The 15,673-nt window shown below is 42.0% G+C and overlaps 1 protein-coding gene across 1 annotated transcript in view; it reads left to right on the top strand.

Moving 5' to 3' along the window:
- The window catches only part of SNX13 (sorting nexin 13), a 128,914-nt gene that overhangs the window by 109,577 nt on the left and 3,664 nt on the right, over positions 1–15,673 (top strand). The window contains exons 20-25 of the mRNA XM_075827299.1: positions 216–326; positions 908–1,069; positions 3,133–3,204; positions 12,153–12,298; positions 12,399–12,467; positions 12,731–12,843. Coding sequence (XP_075683414.1) covers positions 216–326; positions 908–1,069; positions 3,133–3,204; positions 12,153–12,298; positions 12,399–12,467; positions 12,731–12,843 — 673 coding nt within the window. The remainder of the gene's footprint in view (positions 1–215; positions 327–907; positions 1,070–3,132; positions 3,205–12,152; positions 12,299–12,398; positions 12,468–12,730; positions 12,844–15,673) is intronic.

Below are 15,673 nucleotides of genomic sequence, written 5' to 3'. Positions count from 1 at the left end.
GATAGAAGGTGTATTTTTCTTCCCTGGTGATCTAGGGTAAAATAGGGGATTTATACCATTTAGTGCTGGACAGGGACCGGACTGTGCGGATATAAATAACTGCACAGTTCTCGATGATCGGGCAGATCACCCTATAAATTACTATATTTAAGATTTTTATTCTTTTGACAGGTCTGAAATGTTGAGCGTTTATTGTTTGTATTATTTGCTTGTAGTTATTACTAAGTCCTGAGTTGCTGAAGGCCTGTCCTGCTCTTGCTCCTTGTGTATTTGACTTTCTTGAAAACAAAGCCTACAATAAAGGGAAGGGGGACTTTGCACGTAAGGTATGTATTAAGAAAAAAAAAGCCCCTTTCAAAAAGGGTATTTCCCATTCCCATTTTAGGTTTCTAAATATTTTTATATAACTTGCGAAATATGAGTTAATGTAAGGATGCATCAGACTATGTAGAAATAAGGCAAGAGGGAAATATTTAAGTTGACCCCTCAATGTGTTATTGGTTTTGATTTGGACCACAATGCAATTTGGCAGCATCTGGACTGGATGAATCATGTGTAGCATGCAGAGCGCTCTTCCCATTAACTCCTGTGTGTGGGGAAGAAAAAAATGGCAAACCCACTTGGCGCTCCAAAAAAAAAAAGGGACCTGGAGTGGTTGACACAGAATGATGGAGGAAAGGATAGTGGGAATTGTGGTACAGTTAAAAAGCATATTTATCAGACCCGGTAACATGATTAAGGGAAGGAAAGTTCTGTTTAAAGAATTTTAGCTTTGATAAGGCATCCGCTTACAATGGTACAGTATCATTTTAAAAAATTCATGCACTCTATATGTGCAAATATCAAACAAAATGACAATATTAGAAAAGTTGTAGCTGATCAAAGTTGCCTCTATTGTTCCTTGTAGATGGACACGTTTGTAAATCCACTGCGCAATTCAATGAGGAATGTCTCCAATGCGGTGAAATCCATACCAGACAGCTTCGCTGAAGGGATGAATAAGATGTCTGACAACGTGGGCAAAATGTCAGAAAAAATCGGACAAGATCTAAAGCAATCCTTTTTTAAGGTCTGTTCCTTATTTAATACCTATAAATGATATCATATGGTACAAGAAGACTACAGATGCATGGTGCAGATATCCTGTAAATGACACCATGTAGCTACACATTGCTGTTATGGCTGTACATTTTCTAAAAAATCGGAGCCTTCCGTTGTCCTTGCTCAATTCTGCAGTTGGCCATAAATGTAATTATTTTGATTTAAAATGGATAAATAGTATTGTTTGGATCTTATAAGCCCTTATTCACACGACAGGATTTCCCGGCCGGGTGATGGCCGTTCATAAAACGGCCGTCACACGGCTGCAGTAGGAAGAATAGACCCCCTAATGGGGCTATTCACACCGATTTTTTGACGGCCCGGGAAACCCGGCCGTCAAAAAATGGGACATGCCCTATTTTCGGCCGTTCGCCCGGCTCCCATAGAAGACTATGGGGCTGTGTAATACGCGGCCATCACTGGAATGTGTCCCGAGTAACGGCCGTGTCTACCGTCGCTCGCTCTCTCCTCACAGAGCAGAGTGCATGTGAGGAGGAGGAGTTAATGCCATTCGGACGAAGCGCTGTATGCTGCAGGTAAGTTTCTACACTGTCGGGGTGCCCTTATAGAGGGGTACTGCGTGGCAGGGCCGAGGTGTACAGCAGGTGGAAAGGGGTGCTGCGCTGGTTCCCTTCCCCTGCTGGTTTTAAAAGTGCTCTGGCTCGACGACACCTCCCATGGCCGATGGCGCCGCTAGCTGTGGCTGCTACTGCTGTAGCGACGCCACTATAGCAGAGCAGGGAGGTATCTCCCTGCTCTATGTGCTAGCCCCACTTTAGTGTATATGGACAGTGACATCAGGGGCAATGCCTGAAGCGGAATCCCCGAACACTCTGTGACCGGGGATTCCACACCAGGCGAAGCCAGTAACGTTCAGTGTCCATAAATGGACACAGACGACAGGGGCTTTTCCTGAAGTGGAATCACCGGCCACATGGAGATTCCACTTCAGGAGTTGCCCCTGATGTCACTGTCCAGATATGCCCGGCCCGCAACGGAATCGGAACGGATGCATAAACGGCCGATTTTAATCAGCCGACACTCGGACCCTGTCGTGTGAATAAGGCCTTAGGCCCTGTTCACACAAAGTTTTTTTTGCCGCGGCGATAACCGCGGCAAAAAGCGGCCGAACTTTACTCCCATCGATTTCAATGGGAGATGGAAGCATTTTTTTTACCGCGAGCAAAAAAAAAATTGCTCACGGGAAAAAGAAGCGACATGCCCTATCTTGAGGCGTTTTCCGCCTCAAAAACCCCATTGAAATCAATGGGAGACGGAAGTAAACGTTTTTTTGACGCGTTTTCGGCAAAAATAAAGAGATAGCTAAAAAATACTGTGGCATAAAACGCGTGTGGTTCAAAACCACTTAAAAAAAAAAAAGCTGGATCTGATTTCTCTAGGCAGAATTTTCTGCCTGCAAAAAAACTCTGTGTGAACATACCTTAATAATTGGTCATCCTGTAAACAAAGCAATTGATCTAAACAATTTTAAATATCATGAAACATGAGAGGGGCTTGGTTTTTAAATGTTTTCTCTTCTATTTTTTTTTTTATTGTTGGGGCTTTCCATTTTATTTTTTTAAATGTTTTGTTTTAATTTTATTTTTTTTTACAACTGTGTTCTATTACATTTATCCCTCCCAGGGCAGGGGGAAGCTAGGGTAACTGATCTGTGCTCTCTCTGTGCTCTCTCATTCCTCTTTAAAGGGGTATTCCCAGAATTGACAATTATAACCTCTCTACGGGATAGGTGCTAAGTCTATGATCGCTGCTGACCCCACCGCTCTCTTGAACCCGCTGTTCCATCTCACTGCACGACCGCCGTGAGAAGAAGTTTGAATGGAGCTTGCGCGCTGCCACTCAATTCAAAATCTATGGGACTGACGGAGACCGTACCCGTTTATTTTTTTTACACTCTCCCCTTTGCTACTGCAAAACTCCTGGCTAACACCTTTTAAATGATTACATTCTGGTTTCATGCAGCCGCCAACATATTTTTTATTTTATTTTATATTGTCTTCCTTCATTAAGGCTCCAATCCTTGTTCCAAAGACCGATTCAGATCCTGAACATTGCCGAGTGTCTGCGCAACTAGATGACAATGTGAGTACATAATTCTCTTAAAATATCTAGTGAAATTGGTCGCTGTGGGGACACATTCTTATACTATATAAGTACAGGTAAAACCACTTTGTAGAGGTCTTTATTTTCTGACATTCCTCATTCTGTCCTTTTGTGTTTTAGCTCTGTCATAAATCTTCAGACTTTATTGATTTTATCTTTATTTTTTAATGTGATATCAAATTTTATCCAGAGACGAGAGAAGACTATTATTTGGGGCAGAGAGTGACTACAAAGAGGGTCTATGTCCCTGGAGGACCCTGCACATAGGTGCGTTATGTGGACGGCCCATTGATTTTAAATGCTTAATTTCCATTATGATGGCGCTGTAGGGGAATTAAAAACGTAGGGTAAGTTCACACAGGGTGGATACGCAGAGTAAAAGTACACAGCGTGTCCACCCTGGCGGCCGCCGGAGATTCCTGACAAAAAAAGCATCAAATTGTGCTGCAGTTTTTCGATCTGAATGTCCGCTGCGAAAAACAGAAGAGAAAAAATACGCGCATACTTACCCTCTGCCGTCCAGCAGCCTGGCCTCCACGGATGATTTCATCCCATGTGAGCGTTACAGCCTGTGATTGGCTGCAGCAGGCACATGGGATGAAGTGTCATCCCAGGAGCCCTACCTGGGCGAAGAGGCACAGAATTCTGGGTAAGTGTAAGATTTTTTTTTTTTTCCTGAGTTGCGTTTTTTTTTTTTTTTGCAGCTGAATCACAGCTTTTCTACCAAAAGATAAGCATGTCGTCTGCTATTTGTTGCAGGTTTTACCTCCACATTGAATTCAATGGGGAACACCCGCAACGAAAATACAGCGATTCCGCCAATACAATTGGCTGCAAATTAAAAAACTGCAGGTTAATTTCTAAGCGTTTTTTCCGCTTATGAGTTATTTGTTCAAATCTCGTCCACTCTGCTGCTACTATATTATGCTTCAAATTTTCCGCATTGAAATACATTAAGGAAAATCCGCTGTATTTACGCTAAGTGTGAACCTGGCCTTACTGCCGATTCCCCCACAGATTACATCAGATTGCCAGGGATCCCAGCAGCAGGATATCCTTCGATCAGGTCATTTTCAGGGGGACCTGTGTAACAAAAAGGTATTGTGTACAGCAGAAAAACTCCTACTGCTGATTGTACCGAGCTATGCTCAGGCAAGGAGAAAAGGACTTTACTCTTCTTCCTAAGCACAGCTAGGACAGTACTGTTGGTGCAAAGAGCGCTGCTCCGCAGCAGTCTCTTCTCCCATTACACCCTCCCATCTGCACATGCTGAGGGAAAAGCAACTGTAGCTACGTGAGGGGGAGCTGCATGCTGTATGTATCCGCTTTCCCTGACTGTTTCTTAAGGCCCCATGCACACGACAGCAAAAAACCTCCGTTTTTGGGGACCGCAATTGCGGTCCGCAAAAACGGAGCCATTCACTTTCATTGAACACTGACACCTTTCCGTAGCACTACGGAAGGGTGTCAGTGCCGTGGAAATGTTACGGGAATTATGGAACATGTCCGTTCTTTCGCATTTTGCGGGCCGTGCTCCCATACTTTGTATGGGAGCACGGCCCGAAAATGCGGCTGTCAGTCAGCGGCCGGCCGTGCCCGCAATCGCGGGCCGTGATTGCGGGCACGGTCGTGTGCATGGGGCCTAAAGTGAACATGTCACAGACTTTATGCTGCCTTCTCTGAGGGCTGCATAATGCAGTGACAGGCACTATAATTTCAGCAGTCTGTCACTCATGTATGATCGTTTAGTGAATAGGATAACTTACATATTGAATGCGAGGGAGAAGTCTGGCATATTCATGAGCTCCCAAGCCCCCAGCCGCCGATGATTGGCAGCTTTTACTATATACAATAGTGGGTAGCATCAGCGACCAATCAGCGTCATACACTTCTCATTGTTCCAGCCCAGCTTCTTTCACAATCACACTGTAACAATGGGCTGGAACAATGAGAAGTGTATGACACTGATTGGTCAGCGTCACACACTCCTCTGTACAATGCCCAGTTGGTAAAAATTAAAAACACGCCCAGTTGTCTATTAAGAAACTAATTAGCATAAATATAAAATTGCTCATAACTTGCTCAAAAATGATAGTTTTTCAAAATAAAAACCACTGTTATCTACATTACAGCGCCAGTCACATTATGTAGGGCACTTATAATCTGGTGACAGCACCTCTTTAAATGATAAATCTTGATGCCAGTAGCCACCACTAGGGGAGCTTGTAGTATACACCTAGCATTGAGTTCAATGGGAGCTGTAAAAATCCATATGAAGTGAACTCCCCCTAGTGGTGTATAAGTGGTTGCAAGGTTACATAGTACGGTTGAAAAATGACACATGTCCATCAAGTTCAACCAAGGGATGGGAAAATGGAAGGGAAAAATGTCTACACATAGCAGTTAATATTTTTTTTGTTCTAGAAAATTATCTAAGCCTTTTTTAAAGCCATCTACTGTCCCTGCTGTGACCAGCTCCTGCGGTGACTATTCCATAGATTCACAGTTCTCACAGTAAAGAAGGCTTGTCGCCTCTGCAGGTTGAACCTTTTTTTCTCCAGACGGAGGGAGTGCCCCCTTGTTTTTTAGGGGGTTTTACATGGAACAGGATTTCACCATATTTTTTGTATGTACCATTCATATTTTTTTATAAGCTAATCATGTCCCCCCTTAGTCGTCTCTTTTCAAGGCTAAATAGGTTTAATTATTTTAATCTATTAAGGTGGCAAAATAAAAAGGGAAGACGTGTTTTCTTTTGTTTTTTAAATTAAAGAAAACGAAATATGGATAGAAAGTAAACCTCATAACGACCAGGCCTAATTTTAGGCATTGATGACAAAGCATTCTTTTTAGTTTTTTCATAGTCGCATTCCAAGATTCATAACTTTTTTATTTTATTTTGCCGTTGAAATGGCTGTATGAGGGCTTGTTCTTTTCGAAGAAAATGACATCCTTTTTGGGTACATATAATATATTCATTAACTTTTATAAACCTCCTTTGGGGGGGTAAAAAAAAAAAAAAGAACAGCTATTCCACCATTTTTCTTTTTTTGCGTTTTTAATCTTACGCCGTTCACAAAACTAATGTGTTAATTTTTTTTTCTATGGGTCGGTACGATTACAGCGATACCAAATATGTATACATGTTTTACTACTATTGCACAATAAAAACACTTTTAACCCCTTTAGGACGCAGCCTGTTTTGGCCTTGTGGACACAGCCTATTTTTTCAAATCTGACATGTGTCACTTTATGTGGTAATAACTCCGGAATGCTTTTACCTATCCAAGCGATTCTGAGATTGTTTTCTCGTGACATATTGTACTTTATGTTAGTGAAAAAATTTGGTCGATAAATTCAATATTTATTTGTGAAAAACTTCAAATTTTAGCAAAAATTTGCAAAAATTAGCATTTTTCTAAATTTAAATGTATTTGCTTGTGAAACAGATAGTAATACCACACAAAATAGTTACTAGTTAACATCCCCCATATGTCTAATTAATGTTTGCATCATTTTTTTTCACGTACTTTTATTTTTCTAGGACGTTACGAGGCTTAGAACTTTAGCAGCAATTTCTCATATTTTCAATAAAATTTCAAAAGGCTATTTTTTCAGGGACCAGTTCAGTTCTGAAGTGGCTTTGAGGGCCTTATATATTAGAAAGTCCCCATAAATCACCCCATTTTGAAAACTGTACCCCTCAAGGTATTCAAAACCACATTCAGAAAATATTTTAACCCTTTAGGCGTTTCACAGGAATTAAGGCAAAGTAGAGCTGAAATTTACAAATTTCATTTTTTTTGCCGAAATTCATTTGTAATAAAAAAAAATCTGTAACACAGAAGGTTTTACCAGGGAAACGCAACTCAATATTTATTGCCCAGATTCTGCAGATTTTAGAAATATCCAACATGTGGCCCTAGTGTCCTAATGGACTGAAACACAGGCCTCAGAAGCAAAGGAGCAGCTAGTGGATTTCGGGGCCTCCTTTTTTTAGGAATATATTTTAGGCACCATGTCAGGTTTGAGGAGGTCTTGTGGTACCTAAACAGCCGAAACCCCCCCAAAGTGACCCCATTTTGGAAACTACACCCCTCAATGCATTTTTCTAGGGGTATAGTTAGAATTTTGACCCCACAGTTTTTTTGCAGAATTTAGTGGAATTAGTCTGTGAAGATGAAAATCACCTATTTTTCTGTGGAAACATAGAATTTTTTCATTTTTACAAGGAATAAAGGAGAAAAAGCACCCCAAAATTTGTAAAGCAATTTCTCCCGATTACGGCAATACCCCATATGTGGTCGTAAACTGATGTTTGGACCCACAGCAGGGCTCAGAAGGGAGGGAGCGCCTTTTGGATTTTGGAGCGCAGATTTTGCTGGATTGGTTTTCAGTGCCGTGTCGGGTTTGCAACGCCCCGGAGGGACCAAAACAGTGGAAACCCGCCAAAAGTGACCCCATTTTGGAATCTACACCCCTCAAGGAATTTTTCTAGTGGTATAGTGAGCATTTTGGCCCCTCAGGATCTTTTTTAGAGCTAAGGTGACCAAAAAACAGCGATTTTTGGCGCTTTAAATTCTTTATTTATTACAGCGTTCACCGTGCGCAATAAATTACGTTTTAATTTATTCTGCCGGTCGGTACGATTACGCCGATACCATATGTGTATAGTTTTTTTTAAGTTTTGCAGCGTTTGCACAATAAAATTAAGTTTCTATAAAATAATTTATTTTCTGGGACACGCTATTCTGAGCCGTAACTTTTTTATTTTTTCATCAAAAAAGCTGTGGGAGGTCTTGTTTTTTGCGGGACGGGTTGTAGTTTTTATTGGTACCATTTTGGGGTAAATGCGACTTTTTGATCACTTTTTATTCTATATCTTGGGAGGGGTGGTGACCAAAAAATAGTGATGCTGACAGTTTTCCGTTTATTTTGTTTCCGGCGTTCACCGTGCGGAAAAATTAACATTATAGTTTCATAGATTGGGTCGTTACGAACGCGGCGATACCAAATATGTGTACTTTTTTTAACGTTTTCATTTTTTCCCTATAATAAATGACTTATTATAGGAAAACAAAACCTTTTTATTTTTACACTTTTATAAAACATTTTTATTAACTTTTTTTTACTTTTTACACTTTATATTTTTGTTTATGAACTTTTCTTTTACTTTTTACACTTTCTTTTTTTGACCTGCAGCTCTGATCGCTGCTAGAATACATTACACTACCTAGGTAGTGTAATGTATTCCAACTGTCAGTGTGACGTCACAGTCACTCTGACAGTTGGTCTACGAGGATCAGCAGAGGCTGATCCTCATAGGCTGACATACATGGCAGACCTGGGGGCCGTTGTCTGGCCCCCGGGTGCCATCACAAGCATCAGAAGCCCCCACGATTGCATGGAGGCTGCTGATGCGCTACAAACCCGCTACATGCGGAGATCGCAATCGAGCCCCGCATGTAACGGGTTAATTGCCGAAATCAGCGGCGATGAGCCGCTGATCGGCAACACTGGAGAGTGTCAGCTGTCGGGGACAGCTGATCTCCAAGTTCCCGATGCACAGTGTCGCCGACAGTGTGCATCGGGAACGGCACAGTGACTTTCTGTCACTCTGACAGGAAGCCTATCAGGACCAGCCGAAGGTTGGTCCTGATGGGCTTCTGTCCATGGCAGACCCGGAAGCCATTGTTTGGCTTCCGTTTGCCATACTAACATTTACACGAGCGTAATATACGCACGTGCTTTTCACGCGTGTCGTACGCACCTATATTACTCTATGGGGCAGTGCAGACAATGCGTGAATTTTGCGCAGCGCGAGTGCGTTGCGTAAAACGCACGACATGTTCTATTATCGTGCGTTTTTCGCGCATCACGCACCCATTGAAGTCAATGGGTGCGTGAAAAACACGCATGACACACAGAAGCTCCTGCGTTGCATGCGCGAATTTCACGCATCACTTGTTATGTCCTTGAAAAAGAGTTTATAAAGCTGGACAAAGCAAACAAAAAGCAGGAAGTGCTTGCGGTTTCACTGCGAGTGGGCAAGCCTGTTGTCTGAGAAATTTCACTCCACTGAGATCTGCTGCCATGCCGCGTGGGATTGACGTAGAGCACCTCATCACCCTGGTCCAGGGCCATGGGGCTATTTGGGACACTCGCGCGGAGGCGTACCACGACCGCACGGTCAAGGAGGACGCCTGGGAGGACGTAGCAAAGGAGCTTTTTGGAGAGGAATGGGAGAGTGGCCGAACCCGGGACCGCAGTCGGTTGGGTGAGTACCATGTTTTTTCCTGCAATGCAATGTCATCCCTATTGAAGAACTGTGGCCCTGTATGTGTCTTCCGCGCAATTGCCCAATGACCTTTTGTGGAGCAGGCGCATCACTGTGTACCATGTCATTGGCAGGGTAGGGCCCCTCATTTTAGTGAGAGGGCAGAGTTCTTATGGCGTTATATTTGTTTTTCCTCCAACAGTCCAAGATATAAAAACACGGTGGCGGAGCTGCCGTGACCAATTCAGGAGACAAATGGGGGAAAAGGGACGCAGCGGAGATGGGGGCTTGCGTAAGCGCCCCTACATGTATACCAAGCAATTGATGTTCTTCATTGACTAAGTAATAGCAACTGCACACATACCTCAAGGTCACAAGCAGACGTTCCTCTGGCGAAATGCAGCGTCTCATGTTGGTATTCTTGTAGGTGATACCAGAGCGAATCTGCTCAAGCAGAAGGTAAAATGTGCCCACAGACATGCGGCAGAACGCTCTGAATTTTTCAGGATGCCGTCGTAAGTCCTCATACAGGCTATGGAAATGGCCTTTCGTCGTACGTTGGGCCACAATGAACCCAAATGCGACATCTTCCACGCGTCTGGTGCTGCAGCATGGGTTGACGCTCCCCAAAACGACACAAGATCATCCAGGCAAGAAGCACACGTGCCAGCGACTGAGAAGGCATAAGTGTGCCATGCAAAGCCAATTACAACTTCAATGGAGAAACACACACTGGGGTTTCAGCAGAGGCGGAAATTAAGGTGCAAAACCGGCTTTTCCCAGCACGCAGGGGTTGGGCCAGCTGGCTTATTTGTAGGCTGGCCTCGCAATAATCACCTCTGCGTTTTTTACGCGCGTTGCAAACGCTGGTCGTGCGTGCGTTTAAAACGCAACAACGCTGCATATACGCAGCGTTTTTTTCGCGCGCAATAGGCACACGCTCGTGTAAATGAGGCCTAAAACTGACAGGTAGTTTACTCGGGTGTGCCTCTGGCACGGTGTAATAGCTACACAGGCCTGGGGGACTTTGCTAGGCCCCCGGCTGCCATGGCAACTTATCTGTGGCCAACTATCACGTTCATGGGGCCACTGATAGGTGATAGAGGGAGTCCCATCTCTCTGTCAAATCACTTAAATCAAGCGCTCGCTGGTGACCACAGCATTCCTAGCTGTTGCATCGGGAGCACGGCTGTCAGCGCAGGCACAGCTTCTGTTCCCATGTGATAACTATCATGTACATGCACACCGGGATGCGGCATAGGAACCTCTCCGGTGACATAACTGTATGTGAAAATGCAAGAAGATGTTAAAAGCTAAATTAAGTATAAAAAAATTGAAAAAAAATCTCAAAACAAGTTATGCTTGTTAGATTGCAGAGGGGTAAACAATTTTACTGGTCTTTAAGTTACTATGTCATTAAGGGTTAATATGCACTTAAGAGATTAAAATTATGTGGCAACTATGTTTATATTTCAATATCTACAATAAAAAATGGTGTCATTTTTGGGAATTTTATTCATTTTGGCTCCGATATTTCATTGTTTATTCAAATATCCATACAAATACCAATGTACAACATATTATATGGAGATATATGGGTGTTTACAATCTGGTGTTTGACTGGTTAGATTACCAACACTTAAACATATATTCATAGTTTACACCCAAAAGCCCACGTTGCTGTTGATGATGTATTTTTTTCAGAAGATCAAAAAAAATAAAAAAACCTTAAAAGATTTCCTATCCCATTTGGAAAACCTTGATCTTTGACTAGAACTTACAGCACAGAGATTATTGGTAATTATATGGGTATTGGTCATCGTCATAAATCTGCACCTGTCCTCCACTGTGAATTTTTATATGTCACAACAAAGCATTCCACGGTGTCTCCCTGAACATCCCCGTGTTACCATCACATTGATAAATGCCTTTGTATTAAAGTACTTCAGATTGTTCGTCATGGCTGTAAAATGATCAGGTGCTTCGCTTACCATGTTCCCATCTTGTCTTTAAATACTGTTTTTTACCTACAGTTGACTGCCACAATGGTTTGAAATATTTTTAAAAAAATTCTATTAATGTTTTCTCTCCCGGTAGTAGAAAAAAAAAAAATTATCAGAAAATATCCTAATATAAATATGAAATCGCTTAAAAAAAAAAAAAAAAAAAAAACCCTACATGTGCTCGACTCTCATATCAGAGTTGGATCCTTCATTCTGATTTCAGGAACCAAAAAGAACAATAGTGTGACGGCATCCATGCAGGAAAAAAGTGTCGTGTTCTTTTTATCCATCCAATACATGAAAAAAATGTAACGTCTCAACCCATGCAGGGTCCTTGTCAACCCGGAACCAAGGCAGCATATTGGAAAAAACTGTTGCGCATATTTTTCTATTGTCGTTGGATATGTTCCTGGATTGTTTTTATTTCTTTTTGCAATACCACATGCAGCCCATGGACAAGAGTGGAGCTGTTTCTAGGGGAAAAAAACAATCAGAAAACCTATACAGTCTTTGATTTATTGGTTAATTCTTCACTTGATAAACTTTAAACGTGTTTTCACGTGTCATTTCATGTATCCTGGGGCTGGCAATGGACAGTCCGTGTTTGACATCTTAACTGAGAGATCATATAAATCTTGTTTTGTTAGGTTGATGACAATATCCCTCTTCGTGTAATGCTGCTGCTCATGGATGAAGTCTTTGACCTTAAAGAAAGAAATCAATGGCTAAGAAGACAAATCACCAGCCTTCTCCAGCAGCTCATTAGGGCGACATATGGAGACACAATTAATCGGTAACCGCTGACTGTTTACTGTATGGAAAAGGACGACTCCCGAAACAAAAAGGAATGGTTTTTTGGAACTAACAATGAAATTCCTTTTTTTTATCACCAGAAAAATAGTTGATCATGTGGAGTCCATGACCTCTCCTGATCAAGTAGCAGATTATGTCAAGCATTTCAGGTAAGCCGGTAATATATCTGTGATAAGTGTAATAAGAATTCAATAATAAACAGTAATAATATGGGATGGAAGGCAAAAAAATTACGTCATATATATAATTTTATGAACACGTTCTCGCCCTGTACATTATTTAACTTCCCTTAAGAGATAATAATCATGCTACAAAAGTTGTCACCAGAATGTAAAATTTTCCTTACTTTGTAATTCTAAACGTATTTACACCAGATCTAATTTGAAATACTGTTCACTATCGGATATTGCAGAGACTCGTTTTGGCCTAACGGGATATTGGCAGAGACTGCGCCACACAGAGACCGAAGTATACGAATGCGTACAAGAGTTTCTGCAAAAACGAAGCTGCTGGAAGTTATGCCAGGTAATGTAAGCCATGCTTTTTTTTTTTATATGACACATTTAGGCCGGGTTCACACACAGTTTTTTGCAGGAGGAAAATCTGCCTGCATGCCAATTTTCGCTGCGTTTTTCACCCGCGGCCATAAAACGCTGCGAAATACGCTTTCTCTGCCTCCCATTGATGTCAATGGGAGGTCAGAGGCATAAACGCCCGAAGATAGGGCATGTCCCTTTTTCCCGCAAGCCGGTTTTTTCCGCTCGCGGAAAAAAAACGCCTCTGCCTCCCATTGAAATCAATGGGAGGTATTTCAGCCATTTTTTGGCGCGTTATGCGGTGCGGTTTCCGCATCAAAAAACTCAGTGTGAACTCGCCCTTATCGGACTGAAATATTTTCTTATTCAACAGAGCTATGATCAAAAGATTGATTTAGATGCAAAGGAACCCAATTGGGCACATTTATTAACCCCTTCCCACAAAATGAAGTGCATGTATGTCATCAGCAGGATGTAGTTCCCGCAGAATGCTGTGCATATACGTTTTTCCTGATCGGGTGTGGGGGGACAACAGCTGTGCCTGTGCGATAAGGAACGAGATTGTGGCTGTGATTGACAGTCACACTCCTGCTTCAATGGCCGGGATCGAAGAAAAACCTGATCTGGGCCATTTAAAAGGGGTTTTCCCATCCAGGACCTTTATGAAATATCCACAGAATATCCAATAAATGTCAGATAGATGCGAGTCCCACCTCTGGGACCCGCGAGCTTCGCAGTTTCCGTAACTACCATTCAGTACTATGGAACTTACGGAAACCGCGTAGCTCAGCGTTTTCTTCTTCATGGTCGGGATTCACACAAGTCAGCCGGAGCACAGAGAGGTAGAAATACTGCGAAGTAGTTCCCATTAGAAAGGACACCAGAAACATCATACTGTGCATGCGATGAGTAAAGAGCAGGGATGCGCGCGCGTTAAGACAGAGGCCAGGCAGCTGATCACGCTGCCTGGCCCCTGTCGATCAATGTAAGAAGAGAGGGGGGTTGAACCGGGTAGCGATGTAGGAGCCTTTAGGGGCAACGGTGACTCCCTGGTTGCATCTAAATGCTCATTAGCATAAAGTTAATAAAACTGATTTCTCTACAAAGGAGGCAGTAAGCAGAAATTGAAAATAAACATTAGAAACAGGTTAGTCTCCTCTACAATACCCTTTTATTCGTTTAATATGGACATTCTGGTGACTCCCTGGTGACAAACTTTTTGTAAAAAAAAAAAAAGTATCAAATATCAATATTGCAATGCCTAGGGCTTGAACACCTCTGCATCGCAGATCCGGTAAAAAATGCCAGGCAAAATAGCGATATTTTGTCAGGCAAAATAACGGACGCCATGATGAAAACCGAGAGAACCCATTAAAGCCAATGGGTTCCATCCGGCACAGTCGGTGTCAGTTATGCGACGTATCCAGCACTTTCTTATTTTTATTATTCTGCTCCTTTGATGGAGCAGAACAATGGAAAACCGGAACGCAGATGTGAACATTGCAAAATATTATTTTCAAAATAAATACATTTTATTTAATCAACGTTACAAAAACACATCAATTATATATAACCCTACACTCCCCTTGACCCATACTATAAAGTCACGCCCTTTATTATTTTTAACCGTGAACACTATAAAGAAAATAAATTAAGAGACATGTCGGAATTGCCTTTTTTTTTTTCTTATGCATTTCCCTACACTAAAAAATTCCTATAAATTAAAGCTCTTAAATAGCTACGGAACCTTAAAAATAAAAAGATGTATTGCTGACGAAATGCGTTAAAACAAAAACATTCACTTGTTCCTAAAGGCCAAAATACCCGCGTATTTAACCTCTTCCCGCGCTGCGCCGCAACTGTACGTCCTGGAGAGGGTTTGCTTTCCGCACCAGGACATACAGATGCGGAGCGGTTCCCGGCGCATACTGTCTTAATGGACAGTGTCCGGGAACCGGGAGGTCAGCTGTCCCCGACAGCTGACACTCCAGTCTTGCCGGTCAGCGGACCATCGCCGCTGATTTTGGCAATTTACCCCATAAATGCGGCGACCGATTGCGATCGCCACATTTAAGGGGTTTGAAGCACATCGGCAGCCCGCACTAATTGATTGTGGAGGCTGCCGATGCTTGTCGTGCTAATCGGAGGCCCAACAATGGCCTCCGGGTTGCCATGTACGGAAGCCTCGGAGAAGCAGCCTCCGGCTGAGTGGGGCAAGTAAAAAAAAAGGTAATGTTTTAAAAAAAAAAAAAGTGTAAAAATAAAAGTTATAACTTTTATATAAACAAAAATGCTTTTTTTCCTATAAGAAGACTTTCATTATAGGCAAAAAATGAACACGTTAAAAAAAGTACACATATCTGGTATCCCCGCATTCGTAACAACCCAATCTATAAAATTGTAATGTTGTTTTTCCCACACGATGAACACCCCAAAAAATCAATAAAAAAATAAAGTTATGGCTCTCAGAATATGGTGACACAGAAAATAAATTATTTTATAAAAAAAGTGATTTTATTGCGCAAACTCTGCAAAACATAAAGAAACCTATATACATATGGTATCGCAGTAATCATATTGACCTGCAAATAAAGTAAAATTGTCATTTATAGCACATGGTGAACGCCGCAAAAAAAAACTAAAAAACATTGTCAGAATTGCTTGTTTTTGGTCACCCGGCTTGCAAAAAAATGGAATAAAAAGTGATCAAAGAATCGCATATACCCCAAAATGGTACCAATAAAAACTACAGCTCGTCCCGCAAAAAGTAAGACCTCCCACCGCTCAATCAACCGAAAAATAAAAACTTACAGCTCTCA

The sequence above is a fragment of the Rhinoderma darwinii genome, chromosome 5 (genome assembly GCF_050947455.1).
Source record: "Rhinoderma darwinii isolate aRhiDar2 chromosome 5, aRhiDar2.hap1, whole genome shotgun sequence".
In the NCBI taxonomy this organism is placed as follows: Eukaryota; Metazoa; Chordata; class Amphibia; order Anura; family Rhinodermatidae; genus Rhinoderma; species Rhinoderma darwinii.
The sequence above is the reverse complement of the archived record's forward strand: the minus strand, read 5'-3'. Positions and strand labels throughout refer to the sequence as shown.